This window comes from Megalobrama amblycephala, linkage group LG8 (assembly GCF_018812025.1).
Source record: "Megalobrama amblycephala isolate DHTTF-2021 linkage group LG8, ASM1881202v1, whole genome shotgun sequence".
Classification (NCBI taxonomy): domain Eukaryota; kingdom Metazoa; phylum Chordata; class Actinopteri; order Cypriniformes; family Xenocyprididae; genus Megalobrama; species Megalobrama amblycephala.
This window is the reverse complement of record NC_063051.1, coordinates 14,002,838-14,028,188: the sequence shown is the minus strand read 5'-3', so window position 1 is coordinate 14,028,188 and position 25,351 is coordinate 14,002,838. Positions and strand designations below refer to the sequence as shown.

The 25,351-nt window shown below is 37.0% G+C and overlaps 2 protein-coding genes across 3 annotated transcripts; one reads left to right on the top strand and one right to left on the bottom strand.

The window, feature by feature from the left end:
• Window positions 1–566: 566 nt before the first annotated feature.
• mchr1a (melanin-concentrating hormone receptor 1a) lies at window positions 567–2,706 on the bottom strand. The gene is made up of 2 exons (XM_048198469.1): window positions 2,057–2,706; window positions 567–1,628 (listed from the first exon to the last, which is right to left on the bottom strand). Exons 1-2 carry the CDS (start codon window positions 2,121–2,123, stop codon window positions 634–636), a joined length of 1,062 nt encoding a protein of 353 aa, XP_048054426.1. The 5' UTR covers window positions 2,124–2,706; the 3' UTR covers window positions 567–633.
• Window positions 2,707–3,186: 480 nt separating this feature from the next.
• Window positions 3,187–24,774, top strand: grb2a (growth factor receptor-bound protein 2a). 2 transcript variants are annotated; one of them, XM_048199552.1, is made up of 6 exons: window positions 3,187–3,622; window positions 5,177–5,415; window positions 20,124–20,221; window positions 21,335–21,457; window positions 21,906–22,074; window positions 23,620–24,774. In XM_048199552.1, the coding sequence occupies exons 2-6, from the start codon at window positions 5,338–5,340 to the stop codon at window positions 23,803–23,805; spliced, it is 654 nt and encodes a 217-aa protein (XP_048055509.1). In that variant the 5' UTR covers window positions 3,187–3,622; window positions 5,177–5,337; the 3' UTR covers window positions 23,806–24,774. The 2 variants fall into 2 exon arrangements, with proteins under 2 accessions (XP_048055509.1, XP_048055510.1); XM_048199553.1 differs by lacking the exon at window positions 3,187–3,622 and adding an exon at window positions 4,233–4,467.
• Window positions 24,775–25,351: the final 577 nt, after the last annotated feature.

Below are 25,351 nucleotides of genomic sequence, written 5' to 3'. Positions count from 1 at the left end.
CCGCTTCTGCTAGAAATCCTATAATGGGATTGGATTGTCCATCATGACAATGATCCAAAACAAACATCAAAACCAACACAAAAATGTGTCACTGAGCACAAAATGAAGCTTCTGCCATGACCATCCCAGTCCCCTGACCTGAACCCTAAAGGAAATGAGTGGAATGAACTGAAGAGAAGAAGCACCAACATGGAGCTGGGAATCTGAAAGATCTGGAGAGATTTTTTGTGGTGGAATGGTCTCTGATCTCTTGTCAGGTGTTCTCCAAACTCATCAGGCATTATAGGTGAAGACTTATAGCTGTTCTCTTGGGAAAAGGAGGTTGCAAAAAGTATTGAATAAAAGGGTGCCAATAATTGTGGCCAACGTGTTTTGGAGAAAAACATTTATTTCATAATGAGATTTTCCCCCCACTTTTAATTCTTTTCCTTCGATGAAAGGTTAGATTTTTGTTAATTTTATGAATTAAAGATCAAAAGAAAAAGCAATGCAGATTTATTTTTACAGTCATCTTTGATCATATTTACCAAGGTTGCCAATAATTCTGACCACAACTGTATATATTAAAAGTATGTTCCATCTGGACCAAGAAAACAATTAAATCCTCACACTCAAGACATTAATCATCTGTAATTACTCTGAAGTGTCAGCAGGAATATGTCTTTGGCAGTCTGCAGCAAGACGGAGGGACACAGTGGCCTCTGTGGTGCTCGGGTTGACCCGAAAGTGGTTGTGGGCAGGCTGGATAGCGACTATAAACTGCCGCTTAAAGGTCTTACTCAAAATAATATAGAGAAAAGGGTTAATGCAGCTATTAGCGTAGCCCATGCTAATGGCAAAATGATAGACATAATAAAATGAGGCACTGGGTTTCTGTATTCCCAGATGGACAAGTTGAAGGATGTAGTACGGAGCCCAACAGATGAAAAATGCCAAACAGATGGCCACAGCCATCCGAGTCACACTTTTGGTGCGCACTTGTTGGTTCCTCGGGGGAAGAGGTGCCACTGTGGTAGACATATGCTTTAAGATTTTAAAGAACACCACACAGATAATCATTAACGGAAGGGCAAACGCCAGCACAAACTGATAGATGGTGAACCAGCAGATACTGATGGATGGATTCGGTAGCAGGAGAGCACATCCCACTTGGCCACTGTGGAGAGGCATCAAGCCAGTGTACATTAAGACAGGGGTGATGGAGATGAGAGAGAGCGCCCACACCATCCCCACCACAGTGCTGGCGACACAGGTCGTCCGGACATGGTTAAAGCGGAATGGGTGGACGGTAGCCACGTAACGGTCCAAGGTCATAACTGTAAGGATGTAGGTGCTCACTGTCTGGCTGTTAGAATCTAAAGCAGAGATGACTTTGCACATGGTGGCTCCAAAACACCAAGATCCGTTGCCCAGGAGCTGATGGATGAGAAAGGGCATGCCGAGGAGGAAAAGCAAATCCACAATAGAGAGATTGAATATGAAAATGTCTGGTACCGTTTGTTTAGCCTGGCATTTGGTCTTTTTAAAGATGGTGTAGATTACAATAGAATTTCCAGTGATGCCCAAAATACATATGGTTCCATAAATACTGGGAAATATGGCATTTCCATACTGGACTCCCATAGTCACTAAGCACAAAATAGAAGCAAGAGAAGAAGTGAAAATAAATTTAAAAAGTACAGTGGTGTACAACATTTATTAAGCAGCATTTTGCTAATTCTTTTTAAATTATGCCGTTTTTATGGTAAAAAGAAATTGTGCCACAGTGCCTAAATACACATTCTCTTATAGGCTACGTTCACAGATGTAATCAAAATATCGATCTTTATTGAAAGAAAAACACTTAAGGACATGTAATGCACCACCTACATGTATATAACTAAACATTTCTCATATAGGTTAATAATAATAATAAGAAGAAGAATAAGCTGTTGCCGTATTCTGTAGACAATGTTTTATTCGCGAACAAGTTCAAAACATCAGTTCTGTTTCTTTAAAACAAACTAAATTGCCACCTTCACTTCCATAAAACTGATTCCCAGCAATATCTACCTACCTTGTGTATGTTCCGAGGAGTTAAAGAAAAGCAGAGATGCGTTTTCAGAGTCTTCAGAGATATCCATGGTGAAAATTGCGAAAGAAATGTTGTTTCTACCTATCTACCTCAGGCAGACAAACAAAGCAGCTAATAACTAATAACTAATAACTAAGTCTCGCAGTGCAGGTCCCACCTTTAGCACCGCCTCACATTTGCTAGCCTACTTATACACAATTTTCAAAGTACACACTGTTGTATGAATGAATAAAGACAAGTAAAAACGAAAGAATAACCCTGGGTAAAACTTGTTTGAAAACGCACGAGATGATGAGCAGCAGCATCCAGTGTCTCTGCAGAGAGGGGTTAGTCAGTCAACGCTCACTGTCTTTGGACACCAGCTGACACCTCCAGTCATAGAATGGAAACTGCACCTTTATCCATCAGGGCATCACAATTTCTTCTCCTATTTGCAAATGTTCTCGTTTATTCATAGGTTTGCAGTTGTTCAAATATCGATGGGGGGCGTGTGTCAGTCTATTTGTGTGTCCTAACCACTGCACCAACCCAACAACTCTTGCTGTTTCTATTGATTTCTTGACGTAACAGCGTATACTCAACAGATTACACAAATCATTACATTGCATATAAGTTTAAATATTTATCTCTACATTTTGATATAGCCTACCATTTTGATTTGTATTTTTTTTACACATTTAATTTTACATTAAATGTACAAAAATAGATATTTGAAAAATATACCCTCACATCAACATCCCACCTACCTTAAATGACAATAATTAGCCTTTCCTCTAGTATAAAAGTGGTGTTTTATGTGGTTCATTTTTGTAATGTCATTTATTTGAGCATATGAAGACTTCATATGCTCGTATGTTTAATCGTATGTCGTATGTTTAAAATGACCTATTAATTGCCATTTAAAGTGAAATTACTGAACCTAAACTTACGAGCTTGATAAAAATGCTCATTTTAGAAGAAAATTTCAGACGGCACTTAGAGGCTTTTGCATCTGAAATTTTCATATAATAATTTGTTAGTGCTGTTGTTCTGAAAATGTTTGTAAAATTGACTTTTGCAGCCAGACTCTTCTTATGGAGTGCTGCATTTCACCCTTTAACCATTAGATGTCGCTCCGCTCATCTGTGTGTCATGCTGTATTATTCTCATGGAGAACTGGAACAACCAATCTCTCTCCAGTTTTATGCCAAATCTGTACTACAATCTTCAAAGCGATGTTAAAAGGTTTGGATAACGGGGCACGCGCGTTAAATCGAATCTCTGATCTATACTGCGCTGTTTTTTTTATGTAGGCTAGTTTCTATTTATTAATTCAGTTTGCGAAGTTTTTGTTTGGACCTTTCCATCTTTGAGGACCATAACACGAAGGAAGCGGAAATTAACAGTCTGCTTGCTTTTTCCAGAGCTACTCCGGAGTCGGGAAAATGAACTGAAACAGTGAGCTGTTTAATATGATTTTACTGTTGTTAAAATAGTTTTATTTAGATCTTTTATCTTCAATGCGTAAGTGGGATCGGAGAGGGAAGACTCTGCACCTCTGTGACTTGGGTAAGTAGTGTTTCTGTTTGCATAAGAACTAATGTTCGACTCGTTTCAATCAGATCGATTTCTTGATAGAAAAAATATTTATACGTGGTGGAAAGATAATAAATATATACGAAGGAAATTATGTTCGAGTGGTGTTGGTGAATGATTTGCAAGGCTGAAAAGTTTAGTGTTAAAACAAAGGATCGCATATTCACAATCACATCATTGAACGAATCTGTTCATTTAACACTAACTATTTATAGCCTATATAGTAGGCTACCTTAACCGATTATATTAACACCTACAATACATATACTGCTGCAAACGTGCGACGCGAAGCGACAAACCAAAACGCTCCTATTATAATCAACGCTGTCCACAAGCGACGTGACTGTCGCCTAGGGCCCACATAGTTCAGCGCGAGCTGTCCGGAGGTCGCGAACTCGTTACATTGTTGCAGCGTGTTGACACTGACAGCTTGATTATAACGACAACCTTCTAGTATCTCACATCACTAGCTGTGTCGAATAGTGGATTGAACAAATCTTTTAAGTGAATCGTTCTCGTTCAATCCCATGCACCGACTCCAATCCCATGCGCGCGTGACTCCATTGGTTGCCTTTCTAAGCACGAGCAAATAGCATTCGAGTGTGGACTGTGAAGGAGCATTTTCAATGGTTTGAACGTTTGGACGAATACACCCCTTTACTGAACGAGACTCGGAGGAGTGAGACTGAACGCGATACATTTCGTTAGTGAGCGATTCGAACTGTACGATTTTTACGTCAACAATCTGCTGACCGACTGAACGTCGTTCGTTCGTTCTGTTCGTTTCGTCACGTCAATTTTTGACAACGAGGAGAAAAGTGAGAATTATGACCATACACAGTTAAAATTACGTTTACTTAAACTCAAAACTATTTTGTTTATTTTGTCCTCGGTAAAAGTCATGGGCCATGGCTAGCAGTTGAATAAATGAACGAATAAAATGAACTACTTTGTTGTATGAGTAAAACGCAAATGGTCCTTAAACAAGCAAAAATATCTTATGATATACGTAGATACAGACATTTTAATAAAAAATAATGAGTGTTTTAACGAATCTGTTAAGTGAATCATTGATTCAACTAAAAAGGCCTCTGAACGAACTAGTAAGCGAGTCAGTGAATCGATTCAAATGATTCAAATGAAAGGTAGTCTATGAATCAAAACACCACTACTGTAGAAAAGCTTTAAACGTGATCTTCAGACATGAATGTATGAAGAATTTGTTTGTACTTGAAATTAGTTGACATTTGTTGTGGGGCAAATGTGTCAGAGCTTAATGACTCAAAATCTCAGCAGCATCCAGTAACACCAAGACACCCCTCATTACATCTGATTCCTCTTATTGGCTCATAGTCAGTTGCAAGAAAACGTCAGCTCGACCCAGTTATTTCATGCCCTTTATATTTGCGTACATTGCACAGCTGCTTCACACCAGATCTGATTAAAAGGCAAAAAACAATCTTTTTTCCTGATGCTTTGTCCATATAGGTTAACTACAGTGTTTCAAATCTTTATGTCTGTCTGCAGGTTGACAGCACCCGAACAAGGAAGATCTGTCACTCCACGGACAGCAGGGACAAGGACAGAAATTAGGAGATTGAATCAGATCAGTTAAGGGTGTTATTCTGCCTGTAGAAACACTTCCTTCTGGAGCTTTATATCTGTCTCACGTCCTCACAGTCCATGCCATGGAGGCAATAGCTAAATACGATTTCAAAGCTACTGCGGATGATGAATTAAGTTTCAAGCGAGGAGAGATTCTAAAGGTAAGTGCCATTTATTGCTGCAGCTTTTTTCTTCTTCTGTCTTTCTATATGATAAAGCTATGAGAAACCACTTATCTACAGAGATCTCTAGCTTATCTGTTTAACTTTAATTAGTGTGGAAAATATGCTGCATTGATTTCATACGTGCAGTGATGTTAAGTAAAGTCAATTATCTTATTTGTATAGTACTTTCTCAGTGTACATTGTTTCAAGTCAGCTTTTCAGAAAATCATGATGTTAATGTTTGTAATATCGTCATGCCTTACAGTCAAATTTAGCAGATTAGAGCTGGGCGATTATATAGTTTACTTTTTGGGAAGAGATAAACAATCAAGCAGTTGATGTGTTGATGTGTGAAACACGCTAATAAATAAAAATGAGGGTTTTATTACATTTTGTCCATGTGTGGTAGCTTTGAGGCTGTCGGCCTTGTCAGAATACATATTTAAAACACTTTTAGGGGATTTGAACATTGAACATTGCAGCCTTTAATAACTTTAACTTCAGTAATCAATTCATACATTATTTTTGTATGAAAATAGTTGATATCACTTACACAAACTACAACTATCCCACTTTCATCTCAACCAACAATTTTGTCCTAATAATAATGTCTTAATAAAAAAATCATCATTATTCATTCAACTGTACTTGTTTACTAAGGTGACAACTATGTTCTCTATAATTTCTCTAAAAATGCCCCCCCTTAATAAACCACCTGCTATCAAAATGTAATTTCTTGTCCAAACTGAAAGTACAGTGGGCCAAAAAAAAAAAAAAATGTTTTTTAAAATTAGAATAAGAGAGGGTGTACAAGCCTTGTCAAAGGCATATATGACTTATATTCAATCAATATATCATCCATTATCATTTATATTTTTCTCAACTATAAAGAAAGAAAAAAGAAAATGGCATTTCAGCTGAAAATCTTTGGTGGCTAAAATTTCAGTGCATGGCTTATTTAAGGTTTAATAATTTTTATTTTTATTTATTTATTTTTTTTGCAATGATTTATATTATGTAAAGACATTACTTATAACTTTTTTATTAGGCTATTGCTGATAAGTCCTGCTTTAAAATTAAAATGATGTAAGGTTGTAAATCTTAAATATTTCATTATATTTGTTGTTTGCCATGCCCAGTTCTTTTTGGAAGGCAAAAAAAAAAACATGCAATGGACTTCTACTTTTCTCTGTCTGCTGCCTTTGATGTCACAGCTCAGGATAATCACTAGTGAAGGGTTTGAGACTGTGCACATTCTTGTGGTGCCATCAGCCAATCCGTGTTGTCATGATATAATTTTAGTGTGGCTCTGTGATTAGTCGTGACTAGTGATTAGTCGTATGGCATTTAGGTACAGATGATTGGCTCAAAACAATACGGCACTCATGAGCAAAGATGGCAGATACTGCACCAGGGGTTCTGTGCCAACCGAGCAACTGTCATTAAAATGAATGGGAATGCTAATGGATAGCTTTCAGACCTCCTTACCTGCAACTGACCAGCAAGTAGCATACTTTGCCATTCAAATGTTTGGGGTCAGTAAGAATTATTATTATTATTTGTTTTTTTTGTTTTTGTTTTTGAAAGAAATTAATACTTTTATTCAACAAGGATGCATTAAATATATATATTTTTAAAGTGACAGTAAAGACGTTTACTTTTTTTTTTTTTTTAAATCTGTTCTTTTGAACTATCACGATATTGGGAAAAACCTGACATCTTTATATTGTTTTTTTCTGCGATTATATATTGAAATATGAAAATATTTTATATGAAAATGATTTTACCAGATGACTTGAATAGATCTATTTGGGAAGAAGTAATTATTCTAGAATGATTAGGGTGTTTTTATAGGGGAGTAAGTCTGCATAGAAATTAATAAACAAATTACAAGCATACAGTAGATAAATATAATGGAACAAAGATACAAATGAACAGAGTGCATTATGTTTTACAGCTAAGACTAACAGTATTCCGAAATTGAATCAAATATAAAATAACACAACACTGCAAAGACTTCACTATTTAAATTAAATAAAATTAATCTTTGTTAAAGCTACAAAAGTGATTTTCTCTTTGTATTTTGTTGTTTGATTAACATTAATGACACAGACAGCAGCAGGAAAATTAAGCTACTGTTACTTTAAGACTGAATGCACAGATCCAATAGAGTGGTGCAGGTATGACATCAGAACCCAGAAGACTAAAGGCCAGCTAGCGTCTGTTAAGGTAGTTTTTGTGGTGTGTTCCACACGTTTGCACTCGTCGGACTCACATTTGCCGAATCAGCGTTGGGGCTTTTGGTGAGAGTGGGAACTTTGATTGGATGTTCAGTTTAATGATTGAGATCGAGAATTAAAGCGAATGTTATGAAAGAGAGCAAGTAAGTCAAGACGGCACAAACAGAAGGCTGTTCTAATGTTATGTTATCCTACCCAAGATTTCCAAAACGCAAATATTTTCATAACAACATGAGCCACGTAAAATGAAGAAACTTATGAAAGAAACTAACTGATATTCAAAATGGTAAGCAAGCGCTGCTTTGTTTACCTTTTGTATATATGCTTATATCTTGTATATCCTTGTTTTGGTTTCTTTAGTTGAATGTGTAAATGTGTTCTGTGTGCTTTCCTCTCAATAACAAAATAAGCAAAATTGAGAAGAAAGCAAGCTTTTTTTAATAAAGCACAAGAAAAGCATCTGATCATAGCAACGTGGATATGTTTGTTTGCACGAGCTCTGCACTTCAGCTCTCTAGTAAAGTCACGTTTATTTATATAGACCTTTATACAATTGATTGCTTAAAATCAAGCAGCTTTACAGTGTCTTGTTTCATCAGAAGTACAACTTAATTTTCTCCTATAAAGCAGCTACCCAGTGTGTTCATGTTTTCACTCATGGACCTCGACGGATTGAACAGGAGAAATGAACTGGAAAAGATTTCCACGTGAAAGAAGGCGGAGCCTCCGCACACACCTACCTAATCACTAGGGACAAATGGTAATACAAAGGTGTTTACCAGCCGTAGCGAACTCTTCCGGAAAGTTCGCTTTGGCAAGCTGTTTCGAACTCCCAAAACTAACTCCAAACAAATTTAGTTTTGGCCTGATTTTTTTTTTTTTTTTTTCAAATTACGTCACATCAGTTCGTTCTTCGACTTCGCTTGAAGTATATCGGGGCCTTAAGGGGGTTTTCACACTGTTTTCACATTGTGCACGTTTGCCATCTCCACCTCCCTCCACCCCTCTTTTGAGGAAACAGTAGATTGCGAGCCATTCATTTGTCGCTCAGATTGCACTCACTATGCGTGATTACACTGCACACTCACTCTCGCTTGTATTCCAGGTATATAATCACCGTTGTCATCCCCTACATGTGTTTTGTTGAACTAATGAAGTTGTCATTGGCTAAAACACATGCACATGTTATTTTACTTCCTGAACAAGTGTACACCAGAGTCTCAGTTTCTTTCACATTCACGCGAATCGCACCACAGTTCCAGTGCATCCGAACTCAGTTCTCCTCCTACAGGTAGTCTTTGGGTTCGGTACCCCGGTGCGCTCCTGGGTCTGCATTACAGCTTTCACATTTTACCAATTTTTCATGGGGTCCATGCTCCGCTAAACTGCCAGTGTGAAAGCACCCTAATTTGCTGGTGGTTCCTTTGAGATTTCCCTATGGGAAATTACACACACCCACACAACCATAAATTGAAAAACCCCATTATAAAACCCCATAGGAAAATCACGAAGGAACCAGCAGCGAATTAGTCTTTCAGGTTCTGATGTCATACCTTCACCACTCTATATATTGATATTGATGCGCACATTATGATATAGATGCTAAAATAATATATATAATACAGCAAAGAATCCTGAAAAAGTGTATCATGGGTTCAACAAAATATTAAGCTTCACAACCTTTTTCAACATTTATTATTTATTCATCACAGGCGTAAGTTACATTTTAAAATATATTAACTTAGAAAACAGTTATTTTAATATTAATATTATCATTATTATTATATTACCGTATTTTTGATCAAATGTAGCCTTAAGCAAAAGAGACTTCTTTCAAAGACCTCTTTCTGTCCTGAAAGGATTTTGGACTGGATTCAGGAGTGCTTGCCATCCTGCTTCAATTTAATTTAGGTCACGTATCAGCTATTCTTGCCCCCTGGACCTTTCAACCAGCAAAACGCAAGGCTTCAAAGCTGCACATCTTTCTCAACATTCCAGACAACTTTTAATCAGCTGCGTACATAAGTACTATCTGCTTTTGCATTCTGCCAACTAGAATATGATCACACACTGCCTTTTTCACCTGAGTTTAACTTTTGGCACACAATTGAAGGGATAGATATACTGTGCCAAGTTTAACACTAGCAGAAGGTCAATGAAGGACCATCTCTCAAGAAAACTTTTAAGCCATAGGGTCATGAAATGCATATTTTATTATCTTCAAAATCTAAATTTGCCAGAGTAACATGACAAAAAAATAAATGATTCATGTCTCCTGGCAAAAATTTCACAGACAAGGCTTAAGCTAGTCCTAGACTAAAATGCATGTTTGAGCTGTTTTAACTAAAAGTAACTTGCACTGACATATCTTAAAATATGTCAGTGCCATTGTTTTGTCTCAAGATGCACACCAGTAATGTTTTTTTTTTCTAGGGTACGTTTATAAAAGCTACTTAAATACCCTAATTGAACTAAGGCCTAAGTCCTGTCTGTGAAACCAGGCCATAGTGTCTATGACAGGTGGGATTAATTTTAGTAATCACTAGCAACTTTTCATATAATAGTTTTTTATTTTTATTTTTTTTATAATTGATCATATTAAAATTTGCAGGAGTGTAAAGCAAGGAATGCCACATGTCTTCTCTGCTTCTTGCCTTTTCTTCATTTACTTTACCTCTTCAGAAAGAAAGTTGGGGGCTGAAGAGTGTTAGTCTTGGTATTTTTCCTCCCCTGCTCTTTGGCAATGCCTGCACAATCAATCAATCCATCAATCTTTTTCAGAGCAATTTATGGAAGCCACAATGTCAAGACAAAAATTCCATATTTTACCAGACCAGTTGTGAGTTTGCTGTCTTAATTGAATGTGTTAGGACTAATTGTATTATTGGAAAATAGTGCACACCCAAGGTGGTAACATTGCCATAACTGGAGGCCACCACAAGTGTACATTATTTTTTTAATAATTCAGTGGTTCATTGTCAGTTATTCCTGTGTTACCTCAGTTATTTTATTTTTTATAAACAGCCCAAGACTCCAAGGGCACTATTTTAATGATGTAAGAGCATGGTCTAAAGAGCACGGCACAAGTGCACTTAGGTTGTGTCCGAATCCACTTTTGCCGAATCCCGGCCCATGGTCTAAAAGGGTTGTCCCTATTCTCTTAATGAGTAATGAATGTGTTTTGGGCATAATGTGCAATAAACCAATCAGAGTCTCATCTCCCATTCCCTTTAAAAGTCAGTTGTGCTCGCACCATGGCGGATTCGCTATTTAGATGGCGGAATTTGCAAGTGGAAAAACTGAATGCTTCTCTAGCAAGGAAACGGACTTACTCGTGCGCGAGGTTAAAGCGCGCGAGCAGACCATCTATGGGACAAGCCAGATTCCACCAGAGCATTTTTATCTTTATGCACACAATAATAATCGTTTAGTAATCCTTTTATATTTAATATTTGGCATGTTTGTGTGCTGCTGCTCCATGTGTGTGTAAGCAGAGTGTATTCATGCCTATAGGCGCATATTACTAAAAAAATATTGCGGCATTGACTTTACACCAGGTTTCAGTTTGTCAATGGTGCAGTCTATTTCAGTTGCCTCAAAATAGCAACACGCCAACAATGCGCCTGAACACGCCTCATTTTCACAAATGGGCGCAAATGCATTTGCTATTTAAACAAAGTGGCGCAGGACGTAAAAATGATAACTGCTTCGGGCTGCATTGCACCGGGTGTATGATAGGGCCCCAAAACTTTTTAGAACTAGCAATGGAGGCTAGAGCCATTGTTATTGTGGAATAATTTGGCACAGTAATATGGAACTGTGATGTTCTCAAGACCTGGTTGGAACTACTTTATCCACAGTTATTGAAGAATAATTAACACATTAGAATATCTGCCAGCCAATCAGAATAAAACATTCTAGGTTCAGCCATTCTGCCATGGTTTAAGATGAAATTGAATTAATGAGACAAATACACATATAAATGAATCTGACTCTTGAGTTTGAAACAAACTACTGAACTCCATCAGAGCCAGTACTTTACTTACTGTTGTTTTAATAAGTGGTATTATGTATGAACAATGTTCTGTTGAATAAGTAACAGAATTCTGTTGGAAACATGGATTATATAGTGAGAGATGTTTCCTATTTTGCTGTTCTCTGTATGAGAATCTGAGAATTTTTTTTTTTTTTTAAAGGGGGAAGGGGGAATAACAGCCTAAAGGTATCCCATGGGATAACAGCATTTGCTTCTAATATGCTGTGAATATTCCTAAGCCCCGAGAGTCTGTTAGGTTGGCCTAGAAATCCTGGCTAATTACTGTATCAGCCTTTAGTCTGCAGGATAGGATTTGATCTTCTCACTTGGGTTCTGTTTTGAACCTCCGGCTACAGGGAACTCGGCTTTTTCCAGAGTCTCTTGTGATTTTGGTGCTTCCCCCACACCTCCCCCAAAGGCAGCATTGAACATTTTAGCTGTATGTCTGATATATTTATATATTTATTGCCCTACTTTCCTAGTTTTATGGGAGTTGATTTTGCATTCATGGGAGTTGCACCAAAGAACATGCCACCTGCAAAATAAGAGGAATCCTCTCACATATATCTCCCTCTTTCTTTACTCTCTCTCATGATGTAACAAACCCTTGACTTCATTTCATGACTTTTTTTCCTCCATGAAAAATTTTGAATAACACACTTGGCGCTCTTTTCCTTGCTACTACAGTGAAAGAGGGAGTAGCAATTGCTCAAAGGGAAATATGTATAATTAATTATGATGAAAGACCAAGATCTGGCTCAGATATAGTGCTACAGAAAGGATAAAGGCTGTTACTTTTTTTTGTCCATTCTTTGAATTTTCGGTTTACATCATTATCTGAATAATCTATTGTATTCATGTGTCATCGCATAATTTAGGATAATTATTCCTTTAAACTGTTCGTAGACACTTTATGAGCCAGGCCGAACTCTTTTGCTTAATATATTAGTTTGCTCTCTGTAGTGCCCTGACAGAAGCCCTAGAAAGGATGTATTTTCAGTATTTTTAGCTTCGTTCTCACTGACTTAGAACATTCATCCAAAAGCGCCTCTGGCACAAGGCAGAATGCCACTAAAAAGGTTCTGTGCTTTCAGGTTTGAGAATTTGACATTGCGTTAGAGATGTGACTAGCAATGCTACAGTCTGTACGGATAATATAGTTGCAGTTAAAGCTTATAGTTTCAGCCAAACACCTGGTTTTATATGGGAGAGTATTAAGACAGCAAAATGCAAGGAGTTTTTTTGTTTTGTTTTGTTTTCCCCCTGTTCTACGATTTGAGATACGGAAATTACATCAGTGACAAAACACAGTTGTGTTGTGTGAAAAGAACAGCAATCCGACAACTTTGAAAGTCATAGAGTGTACCCAAATGCCTGCACTCAATAGCACCAGATTACACCAGAAGAACCCACAGAATCCATCAATTTGTTTAAATGCATAATCGCTGATGTCCATCCACAAAGAGTTTCAATGTATTCAAAGGAAAAATGAATAAATAACCGAAACTAACAAAATAAAAAGTCACAGCGATTAAATGCATAATCGCTGATGTCCATCCACAAAGAGTTTCAATGTATTCAAAGGAAAAATGAATAAATAACCGAAACTAACAAAATAAAAAGTCAAAATAATCAAAGTGACTTTTTATTTTGTTAGTTTCGGTTATTTATTCATTTTTCCTTTGAATACATTGAAACTCTTTGTGAGTGCAGGCATTTGGGTTGACATCACTTTTGTCCTTACTTGACAAAACTGTATATTACCCACACACTCTATGACTTTCAAAGTTGTCGGATTGCTGTTCTTTTCACACAACACAACTGTGTTTTGTCACTGATGTAATTTCCAGTCAAAACACATTTCATACTGCAGGACTTGGATTGCAGATAGGTCTAGATATTTAACCTTCTAAATATCTCTCAGGCATGTGTGCTTCTCTTACATTGTGTCTTTGTGTCATAGACATGGATTCAAAGCACCCGACGCCTGCTTTAGTGACACATCTCTCCGTCTGTTACCGTCTTTTAACTGTACAGTTTTGATCTTCTGTCTGAACATCCATGACTCACAGAACCAGACTGATTTTCATGCGTCCTGCGCATCCTCCTGTGCATGTGTGTCTGGAGTGTGTCAGCCTGTGATTAACTGCTTGGCCTTCAGGGGATGTTTGGACTTGTAATATCATGGCTGATGCCAGTCTGATATTATTGGTGGTGTCATTTGTTTATTTCCAGAGGAATAAGAAGCAACACAGAGATTCATTAAAATACATCAAACATAAATAAAATTAATCATCCTTTTCAGTGTGAAAAAAAAGTTATTCCTCTGGAAATAAATAAATGACACCACCAACTTGCTGCTACTACTAATAATAATACACTGAACAAAATTATAAACGCAACACTTTTGTTTTTGCCCCCATTTTTTATGAGCTGAACTCCAAGATCTAAGACTTTTTCTTTGTACACAAAAGGCCTATTTCTCTCAAAAATTATTCACAAATCTGTCTAAATCTGTGTTAGTGAGCACTTCTCATTTGCTGAGATAATCCATCCACCTCACAGGTGTGGCATATCAAGATGCTGATTAGACAGCATGATTATTGCACAGGTGTGCTTTAAGCTGGCCACAATAAAAGGCCACTCTAAAATGTGCAGTTTTATCACACAGCACAATGCCACAGATGTCGCAAGTTTTGAGGGAGCGTGCAATTGGCATGCTGACTGCAGGAATGTCCACCAGAGCTGTTGCCCGTGAATTGAATGTTGATTGCTCTACCATAAACCATCTCCAAAGGCATTTCAGAGAATTTGGCAGTACATCCAACCGGCCTCGCAACCGCAGACCAGCCCAGGACCGCCACATCCAGCATCTTCACCTCCAAGATCGTCTGAGACCTGCCATCCGGACAGCTGCTGCAACAATCGGTTTTCATAACCAAAGAATTTCTGCACAAACTGTCAAAAACCGTCTCAGGGAAGCTCCTCTGCATGCTCGTCATCCTCATCGAGGTCTCGACCTGACTGCAGTTCGTCATCATAACCGACTTGAGTGGGCAAATGCTCACATTCGATGGCGTCTGGCACTTTGGAGAGGTGTTCTCTTCACAGATGAATCCCGGTTTTCACTGTACAGGGCAAATGGCAGACAGCGTGTATGGTGTCGGTTTGCTGATGTCAACGTTGTGGATCAAGTGGCCCATGGTGGCGGTGGGGTAATGGTATGGGCTGGTGTATGTTATGGACAACGAACACAGGTGCATTTTATTGATGGCATTTTGAATGCACAGAGATACCGTGATGAGATCCTGAGGCCCATTGTTGTGCCATTCATCCACGACCATCACCTCATGTTGCAGCATGATAATGCACGGCCCCATGTTGCAAGGATCTGTACACAATTCCTGGAAGCTGAAAACATCCCAGTTCTTGCATGGCCAGCATACTCACCAGACATGTCACCCATTGAGCATGTTTGGGATGCTCTGGATCGGCGTCTATGACTGCGTGTTCCAGTTCCTGTCAATATCCAGCAACTTCGCACAGCCATTGAAGAGGAATGGACCGACATTTCACAGGCCACAATCAACAACCTGATCAACTCTATGCGAAGGAGATGTGTTGCACTGCATGAGGCAAATGGTGGTCTCACACCAGATACTGACTGGTTTTCGGACCCCCCCCCCACACACAAACACACACACACACAGTAAACTGCACATTTTAGGGTGGCCTTTTATCGTGGCCAGCCTAAGGAACACCTGTGCATTAATCATGCTGTCTAATCAGCATCTTGATATGCCACACCTGTGAGGTGGATGGATTATCTTAGCAAAGAAGAAGTGCTCACTAACACAGATTTAGACAGATTTGTGTATTTGAGAGAAATAGGTCTTTTGTGTACATAGAAAAAGTCTTAGATCTTTGAGTTCAGCTCATGAAAAATGGGGGCAAAAACAAAAGTGTTGCATTTATAATTTTGTTCAGTGTATTAAGTTTGAATTGGTGCTGTCTGTTTAGTCTCAGATACTAAAGGCGATTTAAATTCTTTCCAGCCAGCATCAGCTCTCCATTGCCCTTGAACACAAAAATAATCTGTTTAGGTAGGTAGGCCTGCTGGAAAGGGTACATGCCAGACATGAGGTGAAAATCTTTGGATTAGAGGATATTATTAGCCTAATATGGTTTGCCTGTATAGTTAATTTAATATTTTGATTATCACTGAATTAAGATCCTGCAAAATTTTGCCCCCCTGCCTGAATACTTCATTTTCCATTTTTGTCTCATGAGCAATTATGCTTCCTTTGTCTTCCATAAGTGCTTTAGGCACACTGGACCATATTTCCTAGAAAAATTATAATGGCCTACATTTTCCAGATTGGTTGTGCAGTGTGACCAAAACCTTACAATGTTGTAATGCTTTATTACTGTCACATATATGCTACCGTTCAAAAGTTTGGGGTCAGTATTTTTTTTTTTTTTTTTTTTAAAGAAATTAAAGCTTTTTTTCCAGTAAAGACATATTTAATTGATCAAAAGTGACAATAAATAAAAACATCTAATTAAAATGTTCATTTGAACTTTCTATTCATCAAAGAATCCTGAAAAAAAAAAAAAAATTAAGCACACAAAAATATTAAGCAGCACAATGGTTTTCAACACATACAATAATAAGAAATGTTATTTGAGCTGAAAATCAGCATACTAGAATGATTTCTGAAGGATTGTGTGAAACTGAAGACTGGAGTAATGGGTGCTGAAAAATGTAAACACTTTAGAAAACAGTTATTTTAAATTAATAATTTTACATTTTTTTTTCAAATGCAGTCTTGGTGAGCAAAAGAGAATTTTACCAAACTTAAATCTTTAAGTGGTAATGTATTTTTGGTGGAAATTTGGTAAAAATACTTTATATGTATTACAAATTAAGTAGCCTCCATCTAGTTGTCATGGTTCTGTTTAGTTAGTTTCATTTTCATGGTCTTTTAATTTGTTACTTTCAGTCACATGTGTTTCCATGGTCTAGTTTCCCGCCACTTATGAGTTGTCATTGTTACTGATATGATTAGTTCACTATTTTCAGCTGTGTCTCCTTATCAACCTTGTTTGTAACACTACTTAAGTTCCTTTGGTTCCTCTGTTCATTGTCGGTTATTGTTTGTGTTACTCACCCTCTGTTACGCCTTGTGGTTTTTCTGAGTTTGTTTTATTAAATACCTCCATATTGGAACCTTCTTAATCTTCTTCATCTTTGGATCTTTCAAAGTTGTGACAGTAGTATGTCTATTTTTGGATTACCAATTGAATTAATTACTTAATCTCATTGTTCCTTTTTTGTTTGGAACTTGAGTAACAAAAACCAAACAGTTTTATGTTAACTAATATTTGAGATCAAAAGAAAATACTATAAAACAAAATACATATAAAACAAATAATTTAGTATAATTTCTGATAGAATGAGCCATGTTAGAAGCCAATAAAGTTTTCAGAGCCGATAGCCTCATGGACAGTGATCCGACATATGGTACAACTGTGTCAACCCGAGTTTGATTCTCGGCTCGAGTTTCTTTGCCGATCCTGTTCCTCTCTCTCCACCCTGTGATTTCCTGTCTGATCTCTACACAGTCCTATCCAATTAAGCCATAAAAAGACCAAAAAAATATAACTTAAAAAAGAAGCCAATAAAGTCTGTACAGTTATGCACAAGATAGTCTCGGCCAGTTGTAGTTTGTTTCTATCATGATTGTTTCATAGTGTTATCTGAATTGCACTGCATTCTCTGGTGCTCGCATTGGTGTTATTTGTTTGTTCTAGGCAGGGTGAGTAATAATGTGATATTCACATGAGCCGTTAGCAGTCCATTGTGATCCAAGCTGGGACAGCACCACAAGACATAAGATAAGAGCATAAAACAATCTAATAATCCATTAGTTTTCTATTCTTTTGCTAAGTTTTTGCATTACAGTAATTTATGTAGCAACGTGTCACATACACTAATATAGAACATTCACTCACATGTGTGCGTTTACAGCATCGTCAAAGGTGGCTCATGCAATCGGATTTTGGAGTAAAAATATTCATTTTATATTATGCCTTGAGTCACATGCACAGGCATGTCTTGGGTTGTGAGTGTTTGTGTGTCAGTATGAATTGTCTTGGATTTCTAGGGACAGAGCTTGTCAATATTAAGAGCAAGCTGGTTGACAGATGTGGTCAGAGGCCTTGTGACTCAGCTCTCTCCCTGCATGAGTGTTGTCAACACCTCCAGGCTTACACTCTGTCTTAACCAGGCATGACATGACAACTATGACCAGAAGTTATTCAATTTCACAGAGAGTCAAAACATCAGCAACTGGTGGTGATTTTATGCAAATGCAATGAGTACCAATAGGAATAAATACTTTGTGTCCATTGAGGTAGTGTAGTGGCATGTAGGCAAGAAAGAGAAGTTCATGTTACTGTGAGCGATTTACCTTCCGTATGGTTTGCCTCTGTCGACATTTCTGATGAGATCTTCGGAGTACTCAGATACTTTTGCCCATCCCCACAAGTGGCCAACAATACTGCAAAAGTGTGAATGGGGCCTAAATACTTTCGTTCATGTTGTTCCAAACCTTTCTTTCTGACTTTCTTTCCTCTGTGGAAACTAACATATATATATATATATATATATATATGTGTGTGTGTGTATATATATATATATATATATATATATATATATAATTTTTATTTATTATAATAATATTATAATTATATTATTTAATATAATATTATATAATATCTTTTTTTTTTTTTATTTTTTTTTTTTTTTCTCCATACACTGGAAGTCAATGGTCATTGAAATGGGTTACCAACATACTTCAAAATATCTTCTTTTGTCCTCTGCAGAAGAAGGTCATACAGTTTTGGAATGAGGTGAGGGTGTGTAAATGATGGCATTTTTCGGGGTCAACTATTATATTATTATAATAATAATATCTTATTTTATTGCTATCATGTGTTACACACACCGACTCCCTATATGGGCGCAAATGCACCATCAGTATCTAAACTGTTCATGTATTGTATTACTGTTTGAATCTTCCCCACTCTCTTTCTGTTGCTATGCTCTTTCTGCCTAGCAACAGTGCTTAGCTGCGGGCAAGCATGCTGCTGGTAGTATGATCTCTGAATAGGGATTTAGTGGTTGTGGATTGGGGCCGGCTGACATCTCTGAGCCACAAACCAGTGTTTTAACATTTGGACTTGGTGTGGGTATCACATTTAGCTATCTGTCTGCTGTATTACTTTTTGTCTTTTAATAAAGCTTGCTCTGATTCTGTGTTGTGTCTAATACCAGTTTTCATCCAACCACTGCAAGGGGTTTTACTGGAAAGAGACAAAATTGGGGCAAATTTTGCATATGCAAATTCTCCTCTGCACCCACACAGAGATTTCCTAAAATTTAGATTACTTTCTTTCACCAAGATTAAAATAGTAAAAAAAAAAAAAAAAAAGAAAGAAAAATAAAACATTATTTTCCACTCTATTTGTTAGTGCTTAGAGTTCGAGTAGATTTAGTATGTCTTTTTTAACTGAGACTGTTCTTTTTTCGCACCAAGACCTACTTTAATTTTTTTTTTTTATTTTTTTTTTTTGGGAGGGGGGGGGGGTGTTGACATTGTGGCTTGTTTATATATTCACTATTTTTCATGAACGCAGAGAAAAGAGGCGCCATAGCATGGTTGGTGTGAGAGCAGATTAATGGTTGTTTACAGAGAGTGAAGGGATGGGGAGACCATCTTTCAGAGCTGTGAGAACGTTCCAGGCTATAGGATGATATTCCCATTTATCTTAGATTGTTGTGTCATAACATACTTGACTTAAGCAAGACTGAGAGAGTGTCTTTGAGCCTGAAGTAATCACATTAAGTGATGCTTTTCATATTTGTTGACTTAATCTTTTTCAAATGAAAGCCCTCCACCTCTGAGATTGTCCACAGGTCAGTAATGGACTCCTCTCTTTATTTCATATTGGAAGGCAATGGTCATTATCACAAACGGTACTTCAGTTATGAAAGAGACATGAAATGCCAGCCATCAGGACTGATGGTAATGGTCCACATCTTTTTGCGCAATTCATCTGGTTTAGTTTTGCAATTTCACAAAACAGGGAGTGTGCAATGTATTTCTCATTAGTGCCAGAGAAGTCTTATGTATACAGGATGTTATGTGTGGCTTAAAGCTGAAATGATGGATATTTCCTGTATGCTATTTATGGAGCAAGGCCTTGGGTTTTAAACACCACAGCCAGTGATATAATTGGCTCCATAGCTCCTCTGTGTTCTGAGGGAAGTGTCTTCTGTGGGCTGACTGGAGGTTTACTGCGTGGACACTGTGTAATAACAACATGCTGGTCAGGTTTTGAAGTGTCTATTGTTTTGCCATCAGGTTTTAAATGAGGAATGTGACCAGAACTGGTACAAGGCAGAACTCAATGGAAAAGAAGGATTCATCCCTAAAAATTACATAGAAATGAAGCCACATCCGTAAGTATTTGCTCTTTTTAGTCACCAAAAGAATAAATATGTGAGGAAAACAATCTTTACAAGGGTTAGTTCGTCCCAAAATTCAAATTCTGTAATCAATTATTCATGCTCATGTCATCTCAAACTCATAAGACTTTTGCTCATTTTCGAAACACAAATGAAACCTTAGAGATTTCTGGCGCTCCATCAAAAGTTCAACCAACTAAAACTTTGACACTTCAAAAACTTTATAAAGACATTGTGAAAGTAATCTATGTGAATCGAGTGGTTTAATTCAAGTATTCTGAAAAGACTCAATCATTTTTATATGATGAACAGATTTAATAAAGATTTAACATTGATCAAAGCACATACATGAAATATTGTACATTGGAAGCTCATCCGTACTTTCTTAGCCAATGAGGTTTTTTCTGAGCGTCTGTGAGAACCAATGAGGTTTTTTTTTTTTTTTTTTGCATGCCTCAAGCAAGAAGTGTCTTGGTTTGGTTGAATGGACTTTCAGTGTAGGGACAGAAATGTCTCAGGTTTCATGAAAAATATTTTCAGTTGTTTCAAAGATGAATGGAATTCTTTTGGGTTTGGAACAACATTAGGTTGAGTAAGTGACGATAGAATTTTCTTTTTTTTTTTTTTTGGTGAACTATCCCTTTAATTCATTATTTATACAAAGAAAGACACATTAGTATATGTAGGAAAATAATGCAATAACCATATTTAAAATGACAGTGTTGAAATGGATCTGTTGAAGGTCTTTAGTTGTTTCTTTTTGTTCCGTTGGCTGAACTCTGCAGTTGAAAGTCAGCTCTTGTTACATATTGTCAATGTAATGTCTGATTTAGTACCCTATAATATGAGTCCATGCCTTTCTTAGAACAGTAATTCTCATCTAATATATACACACACTATATCTAATAAATACACAAGTTAAACTTCTTATTTTCTTGTCCGTCCAGTAAAACTGGACACTGCAGATGGGTTTTTTTTATTATTCATTAAAGATGTGCTTCTCAGTGTCATAGAATTTCTCATTTAAAAACTCTTGTATAATTGGATGTCACCAGTACATTCTACAACATCTTAACCATTGCTTTGGGATTTGTTCTGAACACACAGCTGGTTTTATGGGAAGATTCCCCGTGCAAAAGCAGAAGAAATGTTAAATAAACAGAGACACGATGGAGCTTTTCTCATTAGGGAGAGTGAGAGTGCACCTGGAGACTTCTCACTGTCTGTCAAGTATGTATTTGTCATTCTGTTCTTTTCTATTCTACTCAATTTTATTTCTCTGTGCCAAATAACATTGCCAATTTGTATGTGACTGTTCTGAAGTCAGAGTAATAAACACTTAAAAAACAGAGGCTGCTGATTTTGAAATTTCGATGCAGTAATTGAATCTGTTCTTGTAAATAGGGGCATGTCAATGAATAATTGATACAGTGCAGCACAAAATATGGCTGTTTCAGCACTTATTTCGAATTCTTTTGTGTAGTTTCTAAACTAGGCCAACACTGTCTGAATCATTCAAACGGTTCTCCACAGCTGCAGACATCAGAGTTCATGATAAACTGATTTTTTTCATTTTCTTTCTTTTTTTTAAACTATAATTGCAGTATCCGAGTGCTATAAATGCAACCGGTTATGATGTAATTCTCTAAACACTGTTTTTTTTGTCCCTTTCCCATAGATTTGGGAATGATGTCCAGCATTTCAAAGTCTTACGGGATGGAGCAGGAAAATACTTCTTGTGGGTGGTCAAATTTAACTCGTTAAACTCTTTAGTAGATTATCATCGGTCCACTTCTGTGTCCAGGAATCAGCCCATTTTCCTCAGGGACATTGAACAGGTACCACAGGTAGGACTGAATCAGTGCTGGAACATTTTACAAATACTGGTACACTTTGGTGTACACTCATTTTTAAAGGTGCAATGTGTAAAATTTGGGAGGATCTATTGACAGAAATGCAATATAATATACATAACTATGTTTTCAGTGGTACATAAAGACCTTACATAATGAAATGTTATGTTTTTATTACCTTAGAATGAGATATTTCATCTCGTACACCACGGATCCCCCCTCCATGTCAAGTTGCCATTATGCGCCGGCATGTTTCTACAGCAGCTCTAAATGGACAAACACTCTACAAAGCGCGTCACTATGTTGTTGTTCTTCTAAGCTGTTCGTGTTTTTAGAGGCAGCTTGCATCGTCACTATGCTGAATACGCACAAAGTAGTAGTAGTGGTAGTCGTCGTCTGGTTTATTAGAAGCAGAGACTGTTCTTTGTTAGAAGTAAGAAGAAACCTCATTGCTTCACAAAAGCTACTCTCTGCTCGACATGCCAGCCAGACGGCCACTGTAGCTTCTCCGAAAGAGAGGGGTGCGAGGGGTGAGCTGCTGTTAGTTGCAGTTCGCAACCTCACCACTAGATGCCCCTAAAATTTACACACTGCACCTTTTTTAAAGCATTAAATGCACAAATCCCAACACCTTCTTGACAAAATCCAAAATCCAACAAATAAAGTCATACATTATAATTTTTATATAATCAATTGAATTTACGTAAATAAGTATAATATACGTATAATATAATAAGTATTAAAAATATAGTTTTTAATGATAAACTCATTTTACTTATCAATAGTCTTATATTTAGTTGTCACCCTTTTACGAAATGATTTTCCCCTTGATGATAAACTGCAACACTTGAATAAAACTGTGACGCCTTTTCCACAAATTGTAGTGTTGACGGCATGTGCAATCATTCCACCCTGTTACCCAAGTTATTTAGGGTCATGAAAACCATAAAACCATGAAACCATCAGGTTGCACTTTAATGAAAACAACAATAGTACTCATTATGTTTATTACTATGGGAAAAGTGTTTATTTTTTTGCTTTTCTGAGCAATTTTGTTCTTCTGGTTTTAAAAGCAAAGTTGAACCAATGTCACGAAAAGTAAGATATGCCCATTTAATTCAGAGTGGTGATTGGCTGCTGTCTGTGGCTGGAGAGTACGTCATCAGTTTCTGAGCTTTTCTCTTCATTATTCATGAGAATAAACTCTTTTAATCCAATCACTGCACTGTATTATACATAAAATCAAATTACAGTGGAGGATTCAAATGTCACAAAAGAACGTTTCAGCACTGTTCGTTCACCTCTCTGTGTGTGTCTTTTGTGAGAATCCCTTCAATCTGATAGTTTACTTTGCCGGATATAGCAAATGATGGCAAAATGAACACGTTAATCAAGATTAATGATGTATGCTTAATTTCACAATTAGTACACGATAAACACAGTTATGATTGCAGTTATAACCAGGCATTAGGCCAGATTGAGTTTAAAACAATGTCATAATTTGTAATATTTCTCAACATTCCTACTTCTTTTCCACAGCATTCCACATATGTTCAAGCTTTGTTTGACTTCGACCCTCAAGAGGATGGAGAGCTGGGTTTCAGGCGTGGAGATTTCATCCAGGTCTTGGATAACTCTGATCCTAATTGGTGGAAGGGGGCTTGTCACGGACAGACCGGAATGTTCCCTCGTAATTATGTCACACCTGTCAATCAAAACATGTAACTTTAAGAGAAAATGTTTGCCTGTTTAAAGCACTTGTGGACTTCCAGCTGGGTTGCCACGGAAACGGAAACCACAGAGTGGAGAGAAAAGGCTCAATTGGTGATGTGGATGTCGATTGGCTGAAAAAAATAGAGACTGTGCTGTTTGAAGTGTTTGACATTTTATGAAGCACTATTGGCTGTGTGAGAAGAATGTTCCAGACTGATATTTCATTCATGTACTGTGTATCACACATCAGCTATGTTTTATATGCAACTTTATTTCATGTTATATGACATCTGCTGTACTAAAAAAAAGTCTTATGCCACAAAGAAGAGGTTGATATCACTCAGCACGCCATTGCGTTACAGTTTTGCACCAGGATTCATTTTAAAGCACCACATTATCTTTGATTTGTATTGTTAAAATGCATCATGAAATTTTCATGCTCTTTTTTTTTTTTTTTTGTATTTTGTCTTGTTTCCATAAGTGGTGTTGCTGTGTTATTTGGTGTAAGATGATCAAGCATAAACTCATTTCATGCCATAGTAAAATTACATGTTTAAAATTACATAACGTCTTTTTCTCTTAAAGGGACAGTTCCCCAAAAAAATGAAAATTCTGTCATTATTTACCGACCCTCTTGTCATTGCAAATGTGACATATCATTTGTGTTCCACAGTAGAAAATTAGGTCACATAGGTTTGGAACAATATCAAAGTGATGCCAGAATTCCTATTTTTTGGGTGAACTCTCCCTTTAAATCAAAATAGCTTGAAAATAATGTAATGGTGCCAAAGCATCTGTAGCAGATCAGATCAATGATCAAATGTTAAAAAAAAAAAAAAAAAAAAAGAAAAAGTGGAGCATTTCATGAATCCCTTTAAAATGCCACTGGATGTGATTCCATTTGGGATCTTCATAGAGTATGTTGGATACTCTGAATTATTCCTGTATAAATTACATAGAATAAAGATATTTCCAGTGAAACCTCCCAATGCATTTTTTTTTTTTTTTTTTTTTTGTGATGCCATATAACTGGTAACAAAGGGCTGATTTTTTTTTTTTTTTTTGGCAATATCATGAAAGGTAATTACACCAGGGGGCATTGGGTGCCTCCTTTTGAAGCTGCAGGCTGCACACTGATGTTATTTGAGATATTCCTTTTTTTCCCCTCTCTCTCTCTCTGAGTTTGTTTATTTTTTGAGTTTGTCATTATGTGGGCCCAGTTTAACTAAATGAAAACTATCAAATGTATACACTAACGTGTGCCAATTTTTGATGCTGAATTTTTTGTGTAAAGCTGTAATATACATTTAAATAGAGACTTTCAAAGCTTCAGTTGCTTTCTATTTGTCAAGATAATTTGTTCTCTCTGTGAGAATTTACTCCACTGTTCCACCAATGCACTTTAAAGTTCTCTAATGTCTGGGGGGGCACATGATTACATGTGGTTTGAAACTGCGAGGACGATCAGCTGTCCTTCCTGTCTCCCTGTAGTATAGGCATCTTACATTACGGACATTGCGTTTTTTTTTTTTTTTGTTGCTCTGGTCACATCTGCACT

Excerpts from the sequence above, each read along its gene's own strand:
- grb2a (XM_048199552.1), top strand. The coding sequence starts at position 5,338 with ATGGAGGCAATAGCTAAATACGATTTCAAAGCTACTGCGGATGATGAA. Across the intron at positions 20,222-21,334 it reads ATAGAAATGAAGCCACATCC|CTGGTTTTATGGGAAGATTC; the intron begins GTAAGTATTTGC and ends CTGAACACACAG. Across the intron at positions 21,458-21,905 it reads GACTTCTCACTGTCTGTCAA|ATTTGGGAATGATGTCCAGC; the intron begins GTATGTATTTGT and ends CCTTTCCCATAG.
- mchr1a (XM_048198469.1), bottom strand. The coding sequence starts at position 2,123 with ATGGATATCTCTGAAGACTCTGAAAACGCATCTCTGCTTTTCTTTAAC. Across the intron at positions 1,629-2,056 it reads CTCCTCGGAACATACACAAG|TGACTATGGGAGTCCAGTAT; the intron begins GTAGGTAGATAT and ends TTTTGTGCTTAG.